Source organism: Solenopsis invicta, chromosome 9 (genome assembly GCF_016802725.1).
Source record: "Solenopsis invicta isolate M01_SB chromosome 9, UNIL_Sinv_3.0, whole genome shotgun sequence".
NCBI lineage: Eukaryota > Metazoa > Arthropoda > Insecta > Hymenoptera > Formicidae > Solenopsis > Solenopsis invicta.
In genome coordinates this window covers 7,023,788-7,040,794 of record NC_052672.1, presented here as the reverse complement: position 1 = coordinate 7,040,794, position 17,007 = coordinate 7,023,788, and the positions used below count along the sequence as shown (strand labels likewise).

At 36.3% G+C, this 17,007-nt stretch overlaps 1 protein-coding gene across 2 annotated transcripts in view; it reads left to right on the top strand.

Annotated features, from left to right (window-relative positions):
- The window catches only part of LOC105198880 (F-box/LRR-repeat protein 20), a 29,725-nt gene extending 13,505 nt beyond the window's left edge, over positions 1-16,220 (top strand). Inside the window, exons 2-9 of one of the 2 annotated variants that reach the window (XM_011165726.3) lie at positions 6,093-6,347; positions 6,720-6,787; positions 7,458-7,587; positions 7,717-8,178; positions 9,168-9,359; positions 9,439-9,540; positions 9,663-9,878; positions 10,299-16,220. In XM_011165726.3, the coding sequence (XP_011164028.1) occupies positions 6,093-6,347; positions 6,720-6,787; positions 7,458-7,587; positions 7,717-8,178; positions 9,168-9,359; positions 9,439-9,540; positions 9,663-9,878; positions 10,299-10,406 (1,533 nt within the window). In that variant the 3' untranslated portion in view covers positions 10,407-16,220. The remainder of the gene's footprint in view (positions 1-6,092; positions 6,348-6,719; positions 6,788-7,457; positions 7,588-7,716; positions 8,179-9,167; positions 9,360-9,438; positions 9,541-9,662; positions 9,879-10,298) is intronic. The other variant, XM_011165727.3, reaches the window with a different exon arrangement.
- Positions 16,221-17,007: the final 787 nt, after the last annotated feature.

Below are 17,007 nucleotides of genomic sequence, written 5' to 3'. Positions count from 1 at the left end.
ATCATCTTTTTTGGTGGAGGAAACTGAAGATACAAATTTTCATTTCACACAATTGGCATTAAATAAATAAACGTTTATAAAAGTAGAAATTGGCAATTATAATTTCATAACCTGCATTACAATTCTGTAACTTTTTTCTCATGGCTATAAAACTGAGAAATTTTTTCATTGTATATAGATCGCTTTTATACATGTATCTCACAGACGTAAGCAAATTCATTGATTTATTTTTAATGTCGACAAAGTACAGTTAAAACAACTGACTGCATTAAAAAGATCTGCAAAAAGTTATCTTTTGCAGTTATCGAGAGTGAAGAAATAGTTTCTTTGTTTTTATCTCGCGCGTGGTACGATTGTACTCCAGCGATTGTACTCCAGCTATATTTTGATCCCCGCTCTATCTTGAATAGTTTGCAAGACATAGAATATAATTGTCTTAAGTCATCTTTCATCTTGAATTGCGTTATCCGACATGAATTTTAGACTACGGATAAAATAAGTTGATTCTTATAGATTTCTTGTCGCGAAAAACAAATCCGCTAATGAAATTATGAAATTGGGCTTAAAAGTGCTGACAATGGCATTTCTTAATATCTTTGAACTAAAATAGCTTAACAATGTGACGTCATAGAACAATTCTGTAAACAAATTCGTTTTCTATGTCAAAAAATTCACATGGAGAGAATTTTCTCTTGGACTTTATTTTTAAAATTACATAGTAATCATGGGAGAATATGGAAGAATTTTTATTATTAATAAAATTTGGTAAAATTGTAAAATTTTAATAAAATCAAACTAAACTATTTTATTGTATATAATGGGTTGGTAAAACTAAAATTAAAGTAAAATCTGCGAACGTTATATTGTCCTACGATTTTGAAAGAGTAAATTGCAACAAAATTCCGTGTATAAAAGTCATCTATTGTATTGGCTGCTTTATGCGAAAAGTTGTAGTTATAAATAAAACAAAAGCTTAAATTTATAGGTAAATAACCTTTTGAAATAACGATTCGCTCATGTAATTTGAATAATTACATAACGGCTTCTGGAGTCGTTGATTATAAATTCAAGATAAAAATGTCTTATATAAGGAGTCCAATAAAGCCGTTATTTGTGTCCGTTGTCGATTTCCATTAAACAACTTTTTTGTATTATATTATTGTTAGGAATGTCAAAAATAATCGTTAAATTCAAAAATAATCGTCAAAGAAAAAACCTCGAAGCAATAATTAATTAATTATTAGAATATACCACTATGATACTTAAGCTATTTTATGACTAATAAGTAAACTAATAAGGTATTTTCGTTCATTATATTGCTCTGTCATCATGTTTACATTAATGTCATTTTAGATTATACTCCTGTTGTCCAAGGTGAAGGTGAATACAGTTCATGATCAAAAAAATTATTTTTTATTATTTTTGTCTTACCTATTCATTCAGGTAACGATCCTTAGATATAATTATTTAATGCTACAATAAAAGATCTTTAGGAATATTATTGCGAATGTTATTCATATTTTTAATACAATTTTTGAAAGTATCGGAAACAATGGATTTTTGAAATTAATTCCAGAGTTTATTAAAAATGTCATTAATATGTATAGACACAGATAGTATAAAATAATTTTTTTACCTATTTTTATCTTTATTTTGGTACGTATATAGCCGAGTATAGTCTAAAATGATATTAATATAATAGCAGTATAATAAACGAAAACCGGTACCATAGTGGTATATCCAAACTAATAATTATTGTTTAACGATCGAGTTTTTTTTATGATGATTACTTTTGACATTCCTAATGATTATTCAATACAAAAAAAATGTTTAATGAAAATTAACATGGAGCACAAAAAACTTATTGACCTTTCTTCTGTTGTCAAAACATTGTTTAAACAAAGAAGAAGAATTAATAAGACTGTTTTCGTGCTCCCTGCGATTTCCATTAAACAATTTTTTAAAAGAATGTATAAAAAGTTTGATTTGAATAAAAATTAATAGAATCTATGAAAAAAATGTATATATTGTAAATATTGCATTGCATTATTTTTCACGACATTTGTAAAAAAATTCAAAATTTTGTGCACCGTTCTCAAAAGATTATTTACTTACAAATTGGAATTTCCTTTTTTAAATGTAAATATGTAACTTTTTATTGGCACAAAGCACCCATCACAATAGATAATCACATAGATTCTTATATGTTATCTTTTATTGTAGAAAATGAATCGTAAAATTGCTCTATCACGTCATACTTTTAGTTACTTTATCAAAAAACGCCATTTTGACTTTGAAATTTATTTTTCTTAGAATCGTGACGCGATAGAGCAATTTCTTTAGCGGATTCATTTTCAATGACAAATGGTTTATGAGAATTACCTTGTTTGATTTGTGATCTAAAAAAGGTTTAAATTTATCGGATAGAGCTAACGGTAATTTTACTATTGATATTATAGTCGAATACAATCTCATTAATTTTCTTTTCTCGGTTTCTCTATAAGCGTATCAAGACCTTATTTCATTTCTATATCTGAAATCACTGTCATATAACCCTACATTATATATACAAGGTGTCCCGAAATTCATGATCAAAAATTATTTATTTGTAGATTTTTATTTTTAATTTTAATATGTAATCTTTGAGATATAATTAAAAGCTTAAAGCTGGCCAATCACAAACTATGTTTAGACAGTTGCATGTCCGTGAGTCGTATTAGTGACCACATGGCAAGCAACTGTCTAAACGTAATCTGTGATTGACCAACTTTGAGCCATCTTATATCTCAAAAATTATTGCTTAAAATAAATAATCTATAAATAATTGTTTTATTTAATTTTTCGAGAACTTCCTTGCGATGCTTTGAGTCGCGAATTTCAGGACTCCTTGTATATAGTGTGCATATATGATATTTAATACGAAATCATGAAAACATACGTACAAGCAACTCATTATACTATTTGTCGTTACAATGTATTCGTTACGCGTGGAGATACATATGCGCTGCATGCATATATGGACACATGCACATAGACATGCACAGTTGTTCCATTTTCCGAGATGAAACAACGCTAAGTCGTAAAAAAGAAAGGAAATATTCGGGATTTACTTGAAAGCAACTTGCGCTTGAAAATGTTTCGTGGACCCGCGCGCGTTGTTCTATTCTGCATACGCTATCGTTCTTCACCGCTTGTTTTCACTTCTATTAACTTCTTGATAATCAAGCATTTTACGAGCGAGCTTTCCTCATTGAAAATGTAACGAGATGCGGAGCCGAGAAAGTCGCTGGAAAAATATCACTCCGGTCGTCGTAACATTAATGAGACTCGTCCCCCAGTCACATGATAACTTTTCGATGAGAATTGAGTGGATATTTATACAGAAAGCGTTTCACGCTAATTAATAAAGGATATGAGATCGCGATACATTCAGTGTGGTCTGTGGCATAAAGAATATCATCTAAAAAATGTATACATATGTTTACCAGAAATTCAATGACAATATATACGGATAAATGCATAATGCTATTTAGAATACATGTAAATTTTTTATGTATATAAATTTAATAATTTTTGCGCAACACAGACTTTGCGCTACACAGAGAAAATATTTATTATTGCTGAGGAAAGCGTTGTTTGCTCAATTTTTTCTTCTCGTAAGTAACAATTACTTTTAACAATATTTTTTTGATAATAGTGTTAAAATATATTTATCACAAATTTTAGAAAAGTTCATTATCATATACTTAAGAAAAAAAGAAAAGAATTTCTATTGTTTTGAAGAATATTATAAAATGAATAATATCGAAGAGAAGTCAGAATAATAAGCAAATTAAATTTTTGTTTTAACTCAATATTCTTGATTGAATTAATAAATTAGGATTCAGAATGTATTTTGAATGAATTTGATGCTTGTGATGAACTTATGATAGATTTGGAATAAGTAATATTTATTTCATTTAAATATATATTTTTCTATGTACACAGAAGTTTATTTCATGTAAATATTATTTCTCTCAAGTAAATGATAAGTGCATTTTAAGATTATTGCTAAGAAAATATTTTTTGTAATGATAATCATTACTTAAAAGAAGAAAACTAAAAATTTTGATTTAAATAATCGTTTTTCTTAGCAAGGATTGACAATTGTCTGTGTGTATTAATCGTAGAACGATACACTGTGTTCGTATTCAGATCTGCCAAGTAGATTGGCCAACCTTTACAATTATAGAAATGCCAATCTTTGGAAAAAAAAATGTCTGGGTATGCCATACCCAGTGTCGTTCTAAGTTTAACGATGTATGAATGCATGTGTATGACTACGACTGGAAGTCACTCGCTTCTACCGAATATAACGGCGTTTACTTGCGAATTAACAGTTGTCACTTTCCAATCCGAATAACGTCAGAATAATGCAATCATTTGAATTCCGACTTTGCATACGCTATTGTTCACACCGGGATCGACGATGAATCATTAATTGGTGATTAGTTCATGGCGAAAGGAAATCGTATATCTGGAACACGGCGAGGTCGTAGCTGTCTCCACGATTTAGCAAGTGTAAGAATTACTTGAGATTGTGATAATGTGACTATTGTAATTAATAATCATTTTATTATTAGTGTTTTTAAAATTAATAAGAGAATGATTCGGCATATTGAGGAGATTCTTCAGGTCTTTCACATGTAAGAACTTAATCAAATTTTCAGAATAAGTTTATGATTAATATATATGGCATTCTTGAATTTTTCAAATGTTTGTACAGTGTTCTTTACATAATTTTCTAGCGTTGAATTTTGTGAAAAGGAGAGTTCGAAGTAATTTAATCGCAAACAAAATATATGAATTTTAAAAAACTTTACATAAGAAAGAAGAAAATTAAAGAATACTTTTTGAATTAAAAAAAAAAGAAGTTTCAGTGAAATAAAATATTTTTACGAATTATTTATCATTAAATATACTTGTCTTACTGTTAGTGAAATGGCAATGTCACTTGTTAGATTTATGTATTACAGACGATTTAAATATTATACATACTACAATGCCTTATTTTAATCATTCTAAGCAATTTTTTTTAAATTTGCTTTACATCAATATTTATCAATATTACAAAAAAGTATTTTTAAATAATAAATCATCGTTTTGTCTACTTAAATTTTGTTTATTATTTTTGAAGAATGCCAAAAGTCCTTTATTAAAAGATATATGTATGAATAAAAGCAGTCACGTGACTCCCCTCAATTTTTTTTTAATTGGAGAATCTCCTTAAATCAAAATGATACAGTAAACAACAAATTGGAAATTGAGAATCTCAGGGCAACAACGATACAAGACTATGATTGACGAGAGGTCCAAATAGGACTTTACGGATAATCGTACACGGACCGACTTCGGAGTTACGGACCTGACTCGTTCTTGCGTGAAATCTTCCGTTTTAGAGCGTATAGAAAGGGGGGAGGGGAAAGCTCGCGTTGTTTGAAGGTCGCGATTCCGTTTGTCGCGTTTACGCGATCACCGGCACGTCGCGAAGTCAGCGTGTCAGCGCGCCGGAGATGACACGTATTGGGATTAGGGTTGCCAAATCTAAAAGTCCAAGTTACCGGTTATTTCCTGTTTTGTAGTAAAATTTAACTACAGAAATAGTAATTATAAAATTAAAATAAATGTAAAATTTAATAAGAAGTTACTTACAACATTGTTTTCCAAACAGTTTTAAAAACAAAATTTGGTTGAATTAAATAATAAACTATTAATATTTAATATAAAATACATTTTATTGTTGAATCCAAAATCAAATCATATTTCACACATAGCGCCACAAGAATCGGTGGACGGTGTAACGGCCAAATGATACTGTTTCTCGCGGCGCCCGACTGTGTAATAGACGCTTGAAATGAGGCATTGAAATTCAAAGTGTGCATAAATATTCTTAATGTAAATTTCATTTAATTAATTGGGTGTACTTAAAAACCGGAGATATATATACATATGACGTCCGGTTTGACTTGTCAACCGGACAAGACTCCTGAAAACCTGATAGTCCGGGTCAAAACCGGACGGTTGGCAACCCTAATTGGGATATGTTTTTTTAGAAAAAAGTAAGTCTCCAACAGTTAGGAGTGGGAGGAGGGGGCCAAGGGGTCGGACAAGGGGTACTGGCGATCGAGGAGACGGAAAAAGGAGGCGGCGGTACCGGTGGACAATGGTGGAAGCAGCAGCATCCATCCTATCATCACCATTATCACCAACATCATCATCATCAACAACATTATCATCATCAGGGCGGTTATTACACGCAAACGCATACTCACAACCCTGTCACTACCATGAAGCAATCCTACATGCAGGTTAGTCAATCTAGAGAACTTTGTCCGGGCATGCCAATACTAAAGCTTTTACCATACGCGGCTCCTCTCGCGCCTCTCCGATGTCCCGCTATGAAAAGCGCACGTCTAACGCTGCGTCCCGTGTTTATCTCTATCTCTCCCGCCCCCGTCTCTTCCCTCATATCTTTATCCGTTCCCAACGTGTGTGTACATACAACGGAGACGAATTGTTTGACTTCTCTTTCTCTCTCTCTTTCTTTCTCTCTCTCTCTCTCTCTCTCTCTCTCTCTCTCTTTGTGAACGTATTCATGTTGCTCCGCTAGCGATAACGCGAGCGCGGCCTGGCTCACGTCATGCTCAGGTCATATTTAATCACCTGTCTTTCCGTTGCAGCTAACATGGGTGTTTCACGATGACGAGGCGCAGATTAACAAGAAACTGCCAAAAGAATTACTACTCAGGTACGGCATACGTTTGCCTACAGCGTATAGATACGCTTCGCATCTCTGCCGGCTTAACACGGTTGAAAGCGAGTTGTCCCCGTCGCGACGAGAGACGATAAAACTTATCGGTTTTGTCGATTGAAGGAGAGATGGAAATTCGGGACATTCCTGTTGTACTCTTCGATAGTAGATACTGAAATAAATCTAATCTCTGGTGTTTATTTTCGCTATATTTGTATTTGAAATACACAATCGTGTATTTGCCCTTTTAAACCTTTTATGGATAGTGATATATCCATATATCACATTTCTCTATTCAGTTTTTTTTTTATAACTTTTCGGCGAATTTTAAGAAATTTAACTTAATGTTTGTCCGCCATACTGGATTCGCCATCTAAAATTTTCACATTTCGATTTTGGATTCGAAATCAGCGACCTCAAAACTTTCTCGAGTATCAAGTTTCGTTGAAGTTGGGATCTGATAGAAAAATGTATGCCGCAAAGGATTGAAACTTTTTACGTGCGAGACTACGTAAAATTGGTATGCAAGACGTAAGCGTTACGTTTCATCACGCCTCGCGAAAAACTAGAGTCCACACTGTCCTCCCACCGTTCGCAAGGTGTTAAGCAATCGCGAAACGCGATAACGCGCGAGTATTCGCTCTAACGAATTTCTAACGATTGACAGAATTTTTTCGTACCTCGATGTCGTATCGCTATGCCGCTGTGCCCAAGTAAGCAAGGCCTGGAACGTGTTGGCGCTCGATGGGTCCAATTGGCAGAGGATCGATCTCTTCGATTTTCAACGAGACGTGGAGGTAAATAGAGAAAGAGATTGTCCTAGCAGATCCTTCAAATACAAGTCACGCACTTGGAGGGGGTGGGAAAAAAAGGATAAAGATGGACTCGCGATTAACTCGCCGGGTGGGGTGGACGTTTGTGTGTAGGGACCAGTAATAGAAAATATCTCGAGGCGTTGCGGCGGATTCCTCAGGCAGCTCTCGCTCAAGGGATGCCAGAGCATCGGCAACAACTCGATGCGCACCTTAGCCCAGTCGTGTCCTAATATCGAGGAGCTCAATTTGAGTCAGTGCAAGAGGATCTCGGACGCGACATGCGCAGCCCTCAGCAGTCATTGCCCCAAGCTCCAGCGGCTGAACCTGGATTCCTGTCCCGAGATAACGGACATGTCCCTGAAGGATCTCGCGGCTGGCTGCCCGCTGCTCACTCACATCAATCTGTCATGGTGCGAACTGCTCACCGACAACGGGGTCGACGCGCTCGCCAAGGGCTGCCCGGAGCTCCGCAGCTTCCTGAGCAAGGGTTGCCGTCAGCTGACAGATAAGGCCGTGATGTGTTTAGCGCGCTACTGTCCTAATCTCGAAGCGATCAATCTACACGAATGCAGGGTACTTATCTCATTGACTCCGCAAATCCGCGTGTTACGCAAAGAGGAACAATTGCGTCTCGCGCCTCAGACGTTGCGATCGTCGCGCGCGACGCATTTGTCATCCGACGAGATATCACCGCTATGTTTCTCAAAGAGATAAGACTCGTCCGTATCACTGAAGTAAAATTGGCATTCCTATTTTTTTCATACCGAGCAAGTTGAGAAAGAAACTGTTTGCGCATAATAATATTTGCAATTTGATTCAATGGCACGTGTGCAGAAACGTTGAAGACTTTCACCTCTCGATAGAAAGTGAGATATATTAAGGCGAAGAAGAAAACCTCGCAATAATATAAAAAAATTGTTTGAAAAATCATTTGTTCATATTTTGTCGGCAATTATTTTCAAGCAATAGACAAAAAAATTATTTGCTCAAAGTACAGGCATTCTTTTGCTTACGACGGGATTGTTTCGTTCCGAGACTTTGGTCATAAATCAAATTGATCGTAAGTCAAATAACATTTATATTTGTTATAAATAAAACATTATGCAAAATAATTATTTTATTACTAAAAACAATTATAAATTTCTATTAAGAAAATAACAAAAAAATTTTTCAAAGATTATAATTTTTATTATAATATTTGTTATTTAAAATTAATATTTGATTTAAGCACATATTAACTTCAACAAAGAGCGATTAAAAAATAAAACTATTTTTTCTTCAAAATGTAATTCTAATATTTAATATTAAAAAAGCAATATTTAATTTCAATCACTGATTAACGAATGTCTAATCAGCTTTGTTATAACTTACTAATTAATTTTTAATCAATAACATATTAGTCAAAAGTTTAAAATTCACAAGTCGTATGTAGAGGAATACCTATATATTTAATTTTCAAAATTTTGTAAATATTTATCACGGAAGCTATTTCTACGACTTAAAGAATGGCCGAATGGTTGCGTTAGTAAGCAAAAATTATTTTGGAATTTCTCTTGTTGCAGAACATAACGGACGACGGAGTCAGGGAACTTAGCGAACGGTGTCCACGGCTGCATTACGTTTGCCTGTCAAATTGCCCCAATTTAACGGATGCGACGTTGATTAGCCTGGCACAACACTGTCCACTCCTCAATGTACTCGAGTGCGTCGCGTGCACCCATTTCACGGATACGGGTTTTCAGGCCCTCGCGAGAGTGAGTTAATAGGCGAACCGTTTGAATCGTATAAATACACAGCCGAGCCGCGAAACTCTATTCGACTTTCGACTTTCAGAACTGCAAACTGCTCGAGAAGATGGATCTGGAAGAGTGCCTTTTAATCACCGACGCCACCCTCACTCACCTGGCGATGGGCTGTCCGAGATTGGAGAAATTAGTGAGTAACGATTTAATATTGCGCCATTCGCGTTAGGCAATAATACCTAAAGCATTTGATATCGATGCATTTTGCCTGAATCGCGCGTCTTTTACCAAGCGTTTTATAATTTCCGAATATAGAGTCTGTCACATTGTGAGTTGATCACCGACGAAGGCCTCCGACAAATCGCGCTGTCGCCATGCGCGGCAGAACACTTAGCCGTCTTAGAGCTGGACAACTGCCCGAATATCTCGGACAATGGTCTGAACCATCTGATGCAAGCCTGTCACAATCTCGAGCGTATCGAACTTTACGACTGCCTACACATTACCAGAGAGGGCATACGTAAACTCAGAGTATTGTCCCGTTTTTACTGTATTCTCTGACATTCGTGCGTTATGCGGAAAAAGGGATCCGGTCGCGGAGCATTGTATTTAGTGCGCACACTGAGCGTGCGTATCACGCAACCGTATTACGAACTATAGATCGCGCATTCCGCAAAAAGTGCGATCCCGCGTAATTACGATTCTCCGTCCGGCGGTTGGGTATAATTACTGCTTTTTCCGCTTAACAATGAATCATATACGTAAAGAACTCGCGACTGCGGCTCACATTATCATAGATCACTACAATATACTATAGCTTCAAGAGAATCGTCCTTTATTCGTTCGTTTTGACGCAATAAGCCGCAGTCGTATACTGTTAGAGAGAGAATTTGTTGTTTTTAATTTATAAAAGAATAATGATTATTAAAGTTGTCATTTGTGCTATTTTAGGCCCATCTACCGAACTTAAAGGTGCACGCGTATTTCGCACCGCCGACTCCACCACCCAGCGCGGGAGCCTCGCGACAACGATACTGTCGGTGCTGCGTCATTCTGTGATTTTGCCTTCAACTCCTAACTCCGAAGTAAAAATCGTCCGATACCCACGAGATTATAGTGGACCTTTATCGGTGGCCGCTATCTGCGGCGATTATGGGACCTCTCTCTCTCTCTTTCTCTCTCGTGGTTACCGGAGAAACGTTCTGGTTGTCCATCACACATTGATAAGTGAGAACGAGACTCGTTGTCAATTGCAAATCGTTAAATCGATTCAAGCTCCATACGCAACGAGTGAAGTACGTCACCATCATCAACACAGCCACTGATGCTACTACTGCAATTACCACTATGATCGCTGCTGCTGCTATTACTACTATTACTACTACTATTACTGCTGTTACTACTACACTTATTATTATTATTATTATTATTTCTATTTTTACTCCGTTATCTCGATAGTCGAAGTGCATCGTCACTATTTCGGTTTATATTTGCGTGCGGGAAGTTAGTCTGCAAAGGAAAGAAATTCTCAGGTTTTTCTCCTTAGCGATTTTATCATTTTTTATGATCTTCATTTAGCGTTCGCCCACGGAGAGAAATGATACGTGCGCGTATTTTTGAGCTGCTCGCGATACATACGACGGCGCGACATATTCGAAAGCGAGCGAGCTTACTTGACTAGCGTTTGGACGCGTATTTTCCCAGCGCTACGCGAGCAAGTTATCGATTTACGTTGCTCGATAAACACGAGATACTTATTTTAAGATACGCGTAAATGTCTTATAAATATCTTAATGAGCACCCACGCGCGCGTACTACCAGTGTCGAACGTGGAAGAAGACGGTAGTTTTAGGGGGCAACGGAATCAAGTGTAATAATGCGTGCAATTGTATCCAGAAGTCGAATTTCACACACACATCTCGATGTGTAATCGTGTAGCAGTTTCTCAACGAACACTGCCTATAATGCTATTGATAAACGAGAAAAAAGAAGAAAAAAAGATAAAAAAAACAAATACGGTATAGCAATCGCGAATCGAATCTCGTCGTAATATTTAGGATATTACTATCGTTTATCGTATAATGTAGACATACGCACCGACCGAAATACGGCTCGGTGAAAGTGTTTCTTCTCGGTGTCTGTTTAAAAGTATTAACGGATCGCGCGTACCGTGATTACCGAGCGACACCTACGAATTTCTTTCCTTTCATAAAAAAGAAGAAAAAAGAAAAAAAATAGGAAGAGAGAGAGACAAAGAAGAACACGTGTCGCGCGAAATTTTTCGCATTAAGGGCGCACAACTTTCAACTTTTAACGACGGAAATTTCAACGTATTGTGATCGTGGACACACATACATTCGAGACAGAGTGAGAACGGGAGGAGGATCACTCGAGTATCGTCCTTGAAGACTCGTACGACTCTACCGCCGCTGGCGCGGCTTATGCAGCGGTGGCGCGTGAGAGAGAGCTGCATTTTACATCGATTCGCGGGCAGACGGTATTTAACGCCTGTGTATCGTATACCTCGAGTATCCGTGTAAAACGTAAACACCACTTCTTCTCGACAACCCGGACATCTATTCTATTATTTCTTTTCTCTGTTTTATTACCTTGTTTTTTTGTTTTTTTGTAACTTGTCATGGACTAGGAGAGCACAGACTGACAAACGAATCAAAGCGTTAATGTGTTAAACCGATTAACTTCGTACCGGCGGCGAACAGCGCTGGTGTTTTTACTTTTTAAGCCTAGGTTTAAAAGAAAAAATAAATAAATAAAACAAAGCGGAATGGCGGCAGTATCATGAAGCCACGGACATATCGCGAAGAGAGCGTGGGATTGGCGGATCTTCGCACGCGATCTTTGCTAACCGATCTCGGATGCTCCGTGACTACAGTGACGATGTGCCCGATGGTGAGAAACAAATAGAAAAAAAAAAAAACATTTAATCTCTGACCCAGTGCTTGTATAAAACTCCGATTGTAAAAGATCGGTGCCATCTCTCAATTGGAACATGGTATCGTTCGATGAAGTAGCCGATTTGTCGCGGGATTTTTGCAGGCCGCGTTGAACGGCCACGAAAGAAGAAACGAACAAGTTCCACAACAAGACAAGTGAAATATCGAACGTGGTTTCCCGAGGCCGGGGAAACGGACCACGAGCAACCTCTATATACATGTGGATTACGATTTTCCATTTGATTGTACGCGAAGAAACTTCTTGGCGTAGTTTCTCCGAGAGAGAGTTCTCTTGCGACGGAACTCCATGGCGGATTTGGGTTTCGAATCGATATAATTTATTTTGAATATAAAAGACACTATACAGAAAACATACATACACGCGCGCGCGCGCGCGCACGCGTCACACGTACAGACACATGCATACATTGGCTATATTTTTAGAAGCGTACCCTTGCCAGATTTTTACTAAAAAAGTCACGGACGCATTTTGAACGCGTTAATGACTGGTCGTAGACCAACGCGTGAAATTTTTAAAAGCGGTCCAGTTTCGAAGTGCAATATCCGTCAGACGCGAAATGCGCCTCGTTTTCCTTCCTCTTGACTTTCATTCGTGAATCATAAATTCGGTTAATATCGCGACACAACGTGTCGTCGCGTTAAGCAAAAAAAAAGGGGGGGGGGGAAGAAAGAAACACGAAGTATCGATTGTTAATCCTTTGGTAGCGTGTAAGAGACGTACCGCGTATATATTAAAGTATATAGCGTGTAACAGAAAAAATAACGGATGCGGACAACTAGATATATGATACAACAGTAAATAAATATATAGATAAGATATGTTTTATACGCTGCATGTCATCCCTAGTGGAATAACGTGATCATTGTAAACGTGTCGTTCGAAGTCAGGTTAATAATTATTAAGCAATGTACGATTATACGCGCGCATGACGTAACTGCGATGATGCAGGACACACACGCCACACACACACACACACACAGACATACACACATACATAAACACACACAGACGCACACACAACACGCGCGCTATCCGCAAGGCTTTCCGATCTCTCGTGAATCTTGGTGCGAGCATTTACGTTTTTTGTACTCCTCCAAGCGAAATTGTCTCCTGCGTTGTAGCTATTGTATCCATGAGAATTCGATCGCACGAATTCTCCGAGAAGAGATGGATGGGACTCTTTCGCATCGAATTAATTTTTTGGTTATATTAGAAGAAAGTATTTGGCAAGGATGGGAAGTATTTTTTTATAATGATTTAATAATGACGTTATATGTACAATTTCTCGTAATGATAACAAATTATCTGTCAAAAGTGATTATTCTAACTTTAATATTACTTTTATCATGAAAAATTGTAACGTTATTATCAATTGGTCATTATGAAAAAATGAAAGTAACAGTGACTTATTACTTGTAACTCTTTCCATCCTTGGTATTTGTAACTAATTGAACCTTAAAATAATTGTGCTTAGGAGTTCTATTTTTATATAGTTATTACTGCTATAATATTAGTACATAGAGAGACTGAAGGAATTAAATTCTAAAGTTAGATTCCAAAACGGCTTCAGAGGAAAATTTTATTCGAAATGTATAGTACAAAAATATAATGCCAATGTAACGTATACTGTATTATATCAAGTAAAATTTTTCTTAAAGAAGATGTTTTGAAACGTGGCTCAAGAGAAAATTCTCTCTGTGTGATAATGATGTGTTACACTAGATGAAAAAGTTGTATAACCAATTTAAAGTTGGCGTAGGAAATAATTATAATTTATAATCATTTTCTGCCAACTGTATTTAGATTATTATAGTATCTGTTTTTTATCAGTATAACACATTGTATATTATTATTACTAATCATTATTATTTTTATTATTATTACTATTATTACTAATTGTATTATTATTATTACTAATATTATAGCAGTACCTTGATAGGCACATTGCAAATATTGCCTAATAATGGCATTATAAATTGATGAAAATTGTGCAATAATTGCACTAAGATGATACGCCATGACGCAGTAATTTTGTCGAAATAAAATTTCTAAATATTTGTAAAAAATTAGACAAATCTAGGTATAGTTTACAATTTGATTTTAAAAACTATTTGATTTCTTTAAAGAGTTACCGTGTTTAATACGTAATATTCCATGCTGCAACATTTCTACGTTATAATTTAGAAATTATTATGCACTTTTGTAAACATGTATATGGTTTAATTATATTTCTAAATGTTTTATACATAATACATCCAAAATAGTTCTTTTTTTAGTTATTAAACATTTTCTTTCTAAATTTAATTTTACAAATACACGTTAAGAGAATTCGCCATATGATCATAGTTTTGCTGAATACTATTTTGAAATTAATTGCGCAAACAGTTATCAATATTTTATAAAAGATCGGTATTTTTACATCTTATTCGTGTAAATGTACCTACATAATTACAAATTATCATTTTTATTTAAAATTTCATTATATTATTAAATAAATGTTGTCCTATCGGGGATAATAACTATAAAAAAATGGCGCTGCTAATAATTTTATTTTAACATTCAATTATAGCGACAAATACAAATTAAATATTTTTCTCTCAGAGATGAGATTTATTTTTCGAATGAGCGAAGAGCGGAAGCGTTTCGTCTAGATGGTTCAGCGGTCGACCGCCGCCGCCCGATGCGTGAGCTAAACTCAAAATATAAAGTCAATCGCAGTGCCTGAAATGTTACGAAGCTAATCCGTGTAGTCGTGTAGTCGAGCGCGAGCTCTCCCGCGCACGACAGATTGTAACGTTAACGTAGAACAATGTTTGGCTGAACCAAAGTGTAGCGCCGCATTCGGGCGTCAGGTAGCCGGCAGGACAAGAGCCGTAACGCGCGACGATTTATTTCCAGTTGGAGGAGATTCACGGAGACAACTATTACATTAGTCGTCGTAAACCGCCGTCAACCGGGATCATCGTCGTTAATCGCGTTGCGTTAGCCCGCGAGAGATGTAAAGCCTTGTCGGATAAAACCCTTTGACTTGGACGTGCGAGATTCGCCCGGACTATCTTCAGATTCTGCGATATCTGTCCGAATTTTCGCGAACGGGAAAACGAGAAGTACCGTTCACACTTTCGATGATCGCCACTTACAGTTTAATCAATTGTAATAATCCGCAGTTGTCACCGTTGAATCGTGTTGTAACGGTGTTAATTAAGCAGATAAGAGATCGAAGCGTTGATGCCGCTGAATGATCGTGCAAGTGTTTGGCTGTGCAAGAGAGAAAGCTGACTAGGTCTGAATAGGAAGGCTGTGAATAGGCTGAGAAGAGGGTGGGAGGGAAGAAAGAAGCGAGCGAGAAAGAGAGAGAATGCGAGTGAGAGTAAAGAATGAAAGGGCGAGAGGGTGCGTGTGAAAAAGAGAGAAAGAGCGCAAGAGAAACAAAGATATTAATCGAAGTCAGCGAAAGTATCCCGGTATCCGCTGCGTATATCGACGGATTGACGCGGTCAGTCTCGCAATAGTTGTGACACACCGAGGACGATTCGAAAGCCGGGTCGGCTCGGACCGCGTTATCAATCATGTTTATTTTAAGAAATAAACGAAAACTTCAAAAAACGTTTCTCACGTACAACACAACAACAGCAACAACAACAACAGCATTCATGGTCTACACGTGTCGGCCTACACGTGCCTCCCGACAACCTCGACAATCTCGGCTCTCGAGAGGACGTCGTCGAAAAAGAAGAAAAAGGAAAAAAAAATGAAAATAAAAAGATACGGTGAAACAGATTCGCGTACGAATACTGTAGCTAATTATATTGACACTTCGCTGCTTCGAGAAGCTGCAGTCTACCATGTATATATTTTCATTAATGTATGTATAATAAAATATATTCGAGACAAAAACTTGTTGACCTGTTATTCCGAGCGCGTTTCGCATTCCCGTTACGAACAACGAAGAGAATTTACCCGTGAGAATTGTATTTATGGGGGGAGGGGGAGCAGCTCGCAGAATCTGAGAAATGACGGTGCTTGCTATTGTCGTTGACCAAGGTTGAAAACTCGGCGGCTATGACGTTATCGCGGAATTATTTTCCGCATCCTTGAAAGGAGAACGGAATCTACACTTCCTCGAAAATTACGAAGGAGCGGAAATGAATTCCGCCCTGAATTCAGAATCGAATGATACGATGATTATGCTGTTCGACTCATGTTGTCGATATACATATATGAAATTTCGTTGTTGATATAAAAGAACTTAAGAAATATAATATATAACGTAATTGTAAATTTAATTAATTTCTTATTATTATCTATAGGCACAGAAATACAACGGGTCCCACTGAACTCAATTAACGACCCAGTTGACACAATTTGTAACTGTCATATAATTGGGAATAATATTTAAAATAAACATAACAAATATTTTGTGATATTTTATATCATAATTACTTGTATTTACTGCTTCTTTTTAAATATAAATATAAATATAATATAATATATAATGATAAATTTAAATGTGCAAATGCTACATATTTGCGTTATAAGTATGTAAGAGGGTTCAGTTTTACAGAATTTAATCATTGGAACTTTAAACAAAGAAGTGTTTACTTATGTGAATATACTATCAACATTCTAAAAAGAGACAAAATTATAGTTATTTAATTTCAACATGGTAACAACTTTTATGTTC